The 10,815-nt window shown below is 36.1% G+C and overlaps 2 protein-coding genes across 2 annotated transcripts; one reads left to right on the top strand and one right to left on the bottom strand.

Moving 5' to 3' along the window:
* The first annotated feature begins 727 nt into the window (after positions 1-727).
* Positions 728-1,393, top strand: LOC130729606 (uncharacterized). The gene has a single exon (XM_057581418.1). It carries the CDS (start codon positions 728-730, stop codon positions 1,391-1,393), a length of 666 nt encoding a protein of 221 aa, XP_057437401.1.
* Positions 1,394-3,735: 2,342 nt separating this feature from the next.
* On the bottom strand, positions 3,736-5,197 carry LOC130731698 (uncharacterized). Its single transcript, XM_057583954.1, has 2 exons — positions 5,150-5,197; positions 3,736-4,139 (listed from the first exon to the last, which is right to left on the bottom strand). Exon 2 carries the CDS (start codon positions 4,131-4,133, stop codon positions 3,792-3,794), a length of 342 nt encoding a protein of 113 aa, XP_057439937.1. The 5' UTR covers positions 4,134-4,139; positions 5,150-5,197; the 3' UTR covers positions 3,736-3,791.
* Between the last annotated feature and the right edge of the window lie 5,618 nt (positions 5,198-10,815).

The following is a 10,815-nucleotide window of genomic DNA, read 5'->3' as shown; positions in this document are numbered from 1 at the left end:
AAGTTGTTTATCAATAAAAATTCAATCACCCACTTTTTATTTTAAATTTATTAATGTGATAGTTTCTCCTTTTTTAACTCATATGTGATGTTAAGATTGGATAAAGTGAAAACTACACGTGTGGAATTACATCTAAACTTTATCCTTTTAGAAATATGTTTTTGTATCCTTCAACAACAAAAAATATATGTTTTTGTATTAATAATTAAGAAAATATAGTATAGTTTTTGCTATGGAAAAAAAATGGCAATAGAGTAGTAAAGAGAAATGAGAGGAAGGAGATCAGAGAATAGTTATTTAAAATTTGCATGGTCGTTATTTAGGTTGAATTTTGGGATAATTCTTTCATGGAGATTGTAACGCCCCAACTCCATTGTAGGGGTTACATTAGTAACCAAACAGATTCTCATACTTATATATAAACAAAGAATTCACAAATTGTTTTTCATAAACTCGAAAATAAGATAGAACAGCTTGCAAACTTGTACATCGACGAAGTCGTACGATTACACGGGGTACCTTCAAGCATTGTTTCTGACAGAGATCCGAAATTTACTTCGCATCTCTGGAAGGCTTGCACGAAGCACTCGGTACGAGATTGAGCTTGAGTTCCGCTTACCACCCACAGGCTGATGGGCAGACTGAAAGAACAGTTCAATCGTTGGAAGATCTCTTGCGAGCTTGTGTGTTGAACAATCGAGAGAGTTGGGACGAGCTTCTGTCGCTGATGGAGTTTACTTACAATAACAACTACCACGCTGGCATTAAGATGGCACCTTACGAAGCGTTGTACGGAAGGAGATGCAGAACCCCTTTGTGTTGGTTTCAAGACGGGGAACATTTGATAGTTGGGCCAGAGTTAGTTCGACAGACGTCAGGGAAGGTGAAACATATCAGAGACAAGATGAAGACGTCCCAAGGTAGACAAAAGAGCTACGCGGACAACCGACGAAGGGAATTGGAGTTTGCACCCGGGGACCATGTGTTCCTTCGTGTCACCTCAACTACCAGAGTAGGAAGGGCGATCAAGTCGAAGAAGCTTACACCGAAGTTTATTGGGCCTCATCAGATCATTGACATGATTGGGCCGGTGGCTTATCGCATTGCTTTACCGCCTTCCTTGTCCAAAATTCATGATGTACTGCATGTGTCTCAATTACAGAAGTACATTCCAGATCCCTCACATATTATCACCAGTGATGAAATCGAGTTAAAGGATAATTTAACTTTTGAGGTTTCACCTAAGAGGATTGCGGATAGAAGCATCAGGCAGTTGAGGAACAATCAAGTATCGTTGGTAAAGGTGATTTGGAATCAGACCACGAGAGACGCCACGTGGGAGCTAGAGGATAAGATGAGGGATCAGTACCCTGAATTGTTTTTGGACCCTTAGTTTCGAGGGCGAAACTCTTTTTAGGGGGGGTAGTAATGTGAGACCCTGAATTTAATTCAAAGGCATTAGAGTCTTTTGAGAATTATTGCTGTTATTAAATAAATAATATTTGGATTTTTCTCTAGAAGAGAAAATTGGTTGCTTGAGAGTGGAATATTCATAGTGCTCCATGTCCTCAAATGAGTAACTGAATGGAAACAGAATTCCTTTTATTATATTTTATTTTAAATGAAAAAAAAAAGAGGGATTGGTTTCAGAGAAGAGTGATAGAGTGGCTTCAAATTTGAAAGTTGGTTTCAGATTAGAATGAGAGTAAGTAAAATGACTAGATACATTGACATTGGAATAAAATTTAAACATAAGATAAAAGAAGGGAGAAAACAACCGTGTAGTTGCTGCAGAAATTGTTGAGAGTTTGTTTCTCTTAGTTGTCCTTCAGTAGCTTATATATAGCACTTTTCTCCTTGAGATTAATTCATTGGCTATCTTTTCCCCTTTCTGAAAATTTGGTTTAGAGTGTACATGCAATACTATCTCCGAAGGTGAGGGTGGTGCTGGTCTATAGAGTCATGTATCTGTGTAGTTTCATTTATGTACTGCTACCTGAACAATTGATGCTATTTGTACATATGTTGATAACCCTTCTTTTTGCCTGAACACTCACAAAATTTTAACCATGATATTATACCTTGGGACCATGGTGGTAACCTTGACTGTTTTTGTGACTAGAATACGTGACCTGTTTTGAGATTAGATAATAAGCTTGGTATATTGTTTTGCTGCCTTGAGAAAATCCTATTCCTTGTCTTATTAATCTGGTCTGGTCAATTTCCTTGTCTAGTTTAAACTCCTTGCTAAGGTAGTCTTTTCCATATCTGTTACTTGAATCACATTTGATTTCAAAAACGTTATAATTCCTCTTCTATTTGGCTATGAAACGGTATGGCTTATAATTTGGTGAAAGAAAGGTCACAAAAGAAAAACTATTTTCTATTCTCTCAATATGTAAGATGCACACCATGGTTGATTCTCTTTACTTTGCTTACCTATGTTTTGTGGAATGGTTCGGTTGATTTTCCCAGTTCTTGCAACATGATTTACTAAGTGCTTGGTGAAACTTCTGCCTCTAAATTGTCTATGATTGTTCACAGCCATATTGATTTGGTGACAAATTGGAATTCTGCTCATTGAGATTAAAAGAGACTTGCAGATACTCTATTTGGTTCTAACATTTTGAAATAGGGCAGTTGCATATTAGGGTTGAAACAGGATGTGTTGACATCCTAATTGAAGCGGCATGTGATGGCAGTTGTCCCACCTTTTGTCCCGCCCTTAGTGGCATTCGAACCAACTGTTGGTAGCAGCATTTAGTTCTTAGGAATTGATTCTCTAATTGATATTTGACTAACCTTGTACCTGACTTACCTTGTAGACTTATGTTTTGGCTTAATTTTTATTGCTTAATCTCACATGGGCACTAACCCTTTCTTATCTGATTCTCTGTTAATTGGGCGTCTATCGCCATTAGATAAAGATGTTGCACCGCGTGAAGTATGATCTTTTTCACAAAGACTCGCCTAACGAGTGGGAGATAGACCACGACACGCGCAAGGCTACATATAGTGGTTCGTTTGCAGTCACAACTACTTTTGCTGATGGACATCGCACGTCAGACTATCACATTGGAGAGTTGGAGTTCTAGCTTCCTCCACCGGATGAGCAGCAGGAAGAAGCCCCTGTCGAGCAAATGGTGGGCACATCTGAGGAAGAGGATTCGGAGGAGGAGACCATTCCGGAGATGATCGAAAGGATGATTAAGGAAAAGTTGGAGACGTTCATGCGCAACTTTTTCTTGGAAGTTCTGGCATCTCTCTAGAGCCAAGGAGTTGTTGATGTCCATGAAGCATTTTTCTTTTATTTTCTTCTTTTAGTTATTTCGTTTCGCACATGTTAAGTGCTTGAGACAATCTATGTCAAATGTTGGTTCCAAATTTTAGGTGCTACTTTCTATCGTAGACAACTATTATGGTCTATTATAAATAATACATTTGGAAGGTTTACTAATGTGATCCCTGGCTTAGAAATTGGGGCGTTACATTTGTGCTATCAAATGTAACGCCCCAACTCCATTGTAGGGGTTACATTAGTAACCAAACAGATTCCGATACTTATATATAAACAAAGAATTCACAATTTTTTTTTCAGAAACTCAAAAATACCTTTCAAATGTATTATTTATAATAGACCATAATAGTTGTCTACAATAGAAAGTAGCACGTAAAATTTGGAACTAACAATTGACATAGATTATCTTACGCACTTAACGTGTGCTAAACGAAATACTTGACAGAAGAAAATAAAAGAAAAATGCTTCATGGACATCAACAACTCCTTGGCTCTAGAGGGGTGCCAGAACTTCCAAGAAAAAGTTGCGCATGAATGTCTCCAACTTTTCCTTAATCATCCTTTCGATCATCTCCGAAATGGTCTCCTCCTCCGGATCCTCTTCCTCAGATGTGTCCACCATCTGCTCGACAGGGGCTTCTTCCTGCGACTCATCCGGTTGAGGAAGCGAGAACTCCAACTCTCCAATGTGATAGTCTGACGTGCGACGTCCATCAGCAAAAATAGTTGTGACTGCAAACGAACCACTATATGTAGCCTTGCGCGTGTCGTGGTCTATCTCCCACGCGTCAGGCGAGTCTTTGTGAAAAAGATCATACTTCACGCGGTGCAACATCTTTATCTAATGGCGATAGGCGCCCAATTAACAGAAAATCAGATAAGAAAGGGTTAGTGCCCATGTGAGATTAAGCAATAAAAATTAAGCCAGAACATAAGTCTACAAGGTAAGTCAGGTACAATGTTAGTCAAATATCAATTAGAGAATCAATTCCTAAGAACTAGATGCAGCTACCAACAACCGGCTCAAACACCACTAAGGGCGGGACAAAAGGTGGGACAACTGCCATCACATACATGCCACTTCAATTAGGATGTCAACACATCCTATTTCAACCCTAATATGAACCTGCCCTATTTTCAAATGTTAGAACCAAATAGAGTATCTGCAAGTCTCTTTTAATCTCAATGAGCAGAATTCCAATTTGTCACCAAATCAATGTGGCTGTGAACAATCATAGACAATTTAGAGGCAGAAGTTTCACCAAGCACTTAGTAAATCATGTTACAAGAACTGGGAAAATCAACCGAACCGTTCCACAAAACATAGGTAAGCAAAGTAAAGAGAATCAACCATTGTGTGCATATTACAGACTGAGAGAATAGAAAATAGTTTTTCTTTTGTGACCTTTCTTTCACCAAATTATAAACCATACCGTTTCATAGCCAAATAGAAGAGAAATCATAACCTTTTTGAAATCAAATCTGATTCAAGTAACAGGTATGGAAAAGACTACCTTAGCAAGGAATTCAAACTATTAGATAAGGTACCATGTATGCTTCACGAAATTGATCAGACCAGATTAATAAGACAAGGAATAGGATTTTCTCAAGGCAGCAAAACAATATACCAAGCATATTATCTAATCTCAAAACAGGTCACGTATTCTAGTCATAAAACAGTCAAGGTTGCCACCATGGTCCCAAGGTATAATATCATGGTTAAAATTATGTGAGTGTTCAGGGAAAAAGAAGGATTATCAACATATGTACAGATAGCATCAATTGTTCAGGTAGCAGTACATAAATTAAACTACACAGATACATGACTCTATAGACTAGCACCACCCTCACCTTCGATGATAGTATTGCATGTACACTCTGAACCAAATTTTCAAAAAGGGGAAAAGATAGCCAATGAATTAATCTCAAGGAGAAAAGTGCTATATATAAGCTACTGAAGGACAACTAAGAGAAACAACCTCTCAACAATTTCTGCAGCAACTACACAGTTGTTTTCTCCCTTCTTTTATCTTATGTTTAAATTTTATTCAAATAGCAATGTATCTAGTCATTTGACTTACTCTCATTCTAATCTGAAATCAACTTTCAAATTTGAAACTACTCTATCAATCTTCTCTGAAACCAATCCCTCTCTTTTTTTCCTTTAAAATAAAATATAATAAAAGGAATTTTGTTTCCATTCAGTTACTCATCTGACAACATGGAGCACTATGAGTATTCCAATCTCAAACAACCAATTTTCTCTTCTAGAGAAAAATCCAAATATTATTTATTTAATAACAGCAATAATTCTCAAAAGACTCTAATGTCTTTGAATTAAATTCAGGGTCTCACAGAGATTCTCATCATTTATATATTTGCCTATGTAACCACAAAAAAATTAGATATTATAAATTTACTTTATAAAGTAGACTTTAGCTCAGAACTATATATCTTATCAGTTTTACCATTAAATCGTAGTAAATTCTAAACTATATTATCAGTTTCAACTAATTTTTATCGATATTTAGTAATCTTTTATATTTCAAGTTTTCATTCAATTATAGAAAATAGATACTGATTATGGAATAATTACCGGTTCAAATTGAAATTGAAATAATTAGATGATAAAATAAAAAATAAAAATTATCATCTATATATCGATGAGACTTGATTATTAATTTTTTAAGTTGAATCTACAAGATCGATCAACCTATTTAAAGCTCTAAGTTTTTTCCCTCATATCATTCAAGAATTAATTAAGTGACCTTTCACCAACATGCAACTCTCTGTAAGGCTGCTTGTTCCGCCGCATGCAGATGGCAACGCCAAACTCTGGTCACCCTGATGATCTGCTGTCTGATCGGTCAGCATTTATTTTAGACTTTTGTGTCAGTGTCCCAGTCTTAGCCATAGGTTCCATAGTCTTCTTTCTTATCTACACTATTGTCCACCACATCCCTATACAGTACCCCGATATACGTTTAGACTCAGCTACCTGAAGATGAAAAACGATAGAAAGGGGGGGTTGAATAGCGTTTTCAAACTTAAACTTTTCCCACTTAAGATTTTAACAAATCTCTTCAAACACAGAAGATAAAGGTGCTAAGATAAGAGTTGAGGAAAACACACAATGATTTTATCCTGGTTCACTTGATAAATCCCTCAAGCTAATCCAGTCCACCTGTTAAGGTGATTTCTTCCTTCTTAGAATGAAGGCAATCCACTAATCAGAGTTTGTTACAACTGCACTTGCAATCTGCAAAGTGACTAACAATACAATGACTTAGCTGTCACTAAGATTCACTTTCTTAGTCTTCTCAAGGATCTGACCAACCTTGGTCTCCTTAAGGAAAAACAAACAACTGTTTGAGAGTTTGGGTTTACAAAGAATTGCTTCTCAGAAAGCTAAAGTAAACACAATAAGAACAGTTTGAAGAAAGATTGCTAAGAAAATATTTGTAAATTGCGTGAGCTTTTTTCTTAGGCGGCATCTTTCATCTTCAGCCTCTTTATATACTCCAAGGATTAGGGTTTAGACGTTTGCATGGAATGCTACCGTTGGAGGGCAGATCTGGGATTTCCAAGTTAGGTAAGGTCGTCAGGAATAGTACAGTTGCTTTTGTACTTGGATAGCGACTTGACCTTTAACCTAGATGGCTTCTGATCAGAGCGACACTTCATGTTGGAACTTGTGAAGCTTGGTGATCACAGTCAGAGGGAAGCTTGGATCCTCTGACCTTTGTAACTTCTGCTTCTGGGCTCAGAGGAGAATTACTTGGTCTTCAGAGCTAGCTTACTCTTGGACTTCAGAGTCTTCACTTCTCAGCTTCTGGACCTTCAGAACTTCTGGACCTTCAGAGCCTCTGGACCTTCAGAGCTTCTGAACCTTCAGAGCTTCTGGACCTTCAGAGCTTCTAGTCTTCAGAACTTCAAGTGATCTGAATCCATATCAGAGCTTAACTATCTTCAGATCTTCTGAAGCTTATTCTACGGTTCAGATTGAACATAGTGAGTGCGAAAGCGTTGCGTAGGTTACTCTTTGAGCATAGTGCTTCTGATTTATGTGTAATTAGACCAGAGTCAGAGCCTGTCATTAAAACACTTAGAAAACAACGTTAGAGTACCATAATTGTTCATACATAATAGTTAACATGTAATCATCAAAACATAGAGTTGTACTACTTGATCAAAACTTGATCTTACACTACCTTCACCTCACTCGACAATGTCATTGGCCCCAACCTAAACGCCAAATTGAACATCACTTTCATCGTCACAAATCCTAACAACTACAACATCTCTTATGATGACATTGTTACCACTCTTTATAACAAGGGTGGTTGCGAATACACCCCTTCATCAAATTGCAATGTTATTGTCGCCACTCAGTCTCCACCTTTCTTGCAACTTAATGGCACCGAGCAGACATTCCTAGTTCAAATCAATTTGGTCAATCAGTTTGTAGGTACTACATTGTCGCTGATAGGGCTCGTGGATCAATAGAATTTGGGCTCAATTTATTTGCTCGAATCAGATGGGCTGATGTTGTGGACGACATGAAGTTTGACTGCAAACATCTTAGCTATGTGTTCGAGTCCAACAATGTTACTTCTACTTCTGGAACTTGCCCATCCATCATTTGTTTTTCATTAACTTTTAAGTTATTGTCTATACTTGGTGTTTTTACCTTTTAGTTTCAGTTTAACTCAACATCCATTATTCTTGAATGTTATAATGTTTCGCTTATTCATCTCCTTATAGTGCTGCTAAAATCTTTTAATGTTCTTCATATAGATTAATGTATTATGTATGTAATGCTTTTCTATTTACCGTTCTACTGTTTATTATTCATATTTCTATTTTACCCTTTTAATTGTACTTTATGTTTCCTAATTTATTTTTCCCACAATGACATTATTTAGAAAATTATCAATTAATGCTCCCTTAAAATTCTAAGTGAACATATTAGGAACACTTTTTCCTCTAAATAGACCATTAATAAGGAATGAAGTGGGTATTGATTTTCATCCAACATGAACCGAAATACAAAGTTTGGGTTAAATCATTTTAATCTTAGATGGGCCTATTGAGTTTGGCACATGGTAATGTCAAGTTTGGGTTAAAACTTTGGTACGGTTTAGGGCTTGTAACACTAAAATCATGATTATTGTATTCGGAACAAATCAATAAAACAAAACTATAACTGCTCTATACACGTAGACGTAGACAATTTGACCGAATTGTGTGACCAAAGCTTTTGTGTGTTTCGCTCTACTCTGATATATGTATACTTGTTGTTGTCTAACAAGACCAGTGATATTTAAGATAAATGAGAAAATAAGGAATTTATAACTCACTATCTTAAATATTATTGATGCACCAAGAACTATAATGATTTAACCCAATTTTTTCTAAAGTAATTTAGACACCCACAAATTGAATAAAATATGACTTAAGCAATTCATTCAAGGAATGTAGTATATTCGTCTCTCGAAGATTAGACAAAAGCAATATGAAATGAATGTAGTCTACCGATAGAAAAGCAAATAATTCGAAAGGAATGCAACCTTTCTCATTTTGGCAAAGACCGGACATAAGCAGTCCATTTAAGTAACGCAATCTCCGTGCAAAATAGATGTTATGAATGATCCATTTAAGGAAATGAAATCTATCCGTTCCGGCAAACAGTAACCATAAGCAATCCGAAAAGAGTACGGTCAACAAAGCGAAAAGCAAGCAATCTAAAAAAAATGGAATATTTCTCGGCTTTACAATCCCAGACATAAGTGTTCGATTTAAGTAAAGAAGTCCCCGGGGGAATAAATGCTATAAGAAATTCCTTCAAGGAGTGTTGTTTATCCATCTTGGATTGGGCAATCCCCTAGAGGAGCTATGCCTAGAAAGGTCCCTGCCAAGTGGCGGGCGCCTGGTCAGTTAAGGGAAGTTACGCGGGAAACTCAACCTCCACTCTATAAATAGGGGACGGTTACCAATTGTAGGGGACTTTTGCTCATTTAATCAATCTATACACATGAAATTCAGTTATTCTCTCCCTTTCTAGTGCATTCTCTCTACTCTCTAGTGGCTACCCCTTCTTTGAGTGTTCATAGAAAGAACATTTTGGCGCCGTCTGTGGGGATCGGTGAATTCTTGATTCCCGGATCACGTGGATAGGTTGCACCTTTGTGAGCATTGTAGATTACGTGAGTTTCATGGGGATTCGACGTCTGTGACGGCGTGAATCGCCGGAACAGAGGTGTGTTTCGCCTCCGATTCGTTTCCAGGCAGCCAGGCAGAGAGGAGAGGGTGCGACATGAGGATGTACAGCGAGAGCCGGTTTCACACAGACCGGAGCTTAGGAACGAAAACCAACCTCCACCTCCACCTCCACCACCTTCTTTGAAACGACCCGTTTCAATAATCTATTTATATTAGTAAAGCTCACTTGAGCTAAGTATTAAGTACAAATACACATATGTATTAAACCATAAAAGCTCACATACCTTTATATTAAATACATTAAAAAATAAAAAATTTAATAAACTAAAAACTGAAAAAAAATTGTATTATAAAAACCTATTCAACTACTTATATTAAATAACAACATTCATAGACTTAAAATTGACTTGAGCTTTGCATTTGACAAATTTAAAAAATCAAAATAAAAAACAAAATAATATTTATTAATAAATAATTTAGATAAAATACTTTTAAAATAAAAAAATTTCTATCAATATATATCTATCTATATTGTACTTGGGGCTCTTATTTCCCAAAGTAATTATTTATATATATATATTTGGTTTTTCCAAAAAAAAAATATCTATCTATCTATATATATTAGTAAAGCTCACTTGAGCTAAGTATTAAGTACAAATACACGTGAGAACCTACATACATTAGTAAAAAAGTTGGTGTTTTAATGAGATAGCTTAGTGAGTGAATGAACGGGTAGTGGAAACTTGTGCACTAATGATTTCAGTTTTAAACTTAATAAATATCAAATGTATAAGCAAAAGAGTAACATCCATGCCAAAAGTGTAACAGACCACAAAGTTATATCTGCAAATGGTTTTAGCACAGTACCTTAAATTAAAATCAAATTTAATGTTAATTTTTAACTAATATCAATTTAGTCCAAGAAAAAAAAATATTAACAATAAAGCATACTTCCGCCAAAATTAATCTTGATATGCAATGGTCTTAGTTTGCTGTCCAATTTTCTACACGAATATATGTCTATTTTTCTTAAACTCACAAACTCTTAGAATTCCTTAACATAGTAACTCCGAAGAAAAACTAACATTAAATTAAAAATAGTAGCATGATGGCAATACCAGTGTCAAAAAGTGAATAAAATTGTTAATGTCAGGAGGCTATTCAACTATCTACATTAAATAAATAAAAAATGAAATGTATTATATTGAACCATGCATCTATTATATCTCTATATAAACAAACCAGTGAAATCACTCACAAAATCAAATTATTCATATTTCTTGGACTTCAGCTGC

This window comes from Lotus japonicus, chromosome 1, assembly GCF_012489685.1.
Source record: "Lotus japonicus ecotype B-129 chromosome 1, LjGifu_v1.2".
In the NCBI taxonomy this organism is placed as follows: domain Eukaryota; kingdom Viridiplantae; phylum Streptophyta; class Magnoliopsida; order Fabales; family Fabaceae; genus Lotus; species Lotus japonicus.
Note: the sequence above shows the minus strand (reverse complement) of the source record. Positions and strands in the feature narration are given on the sequence as shown.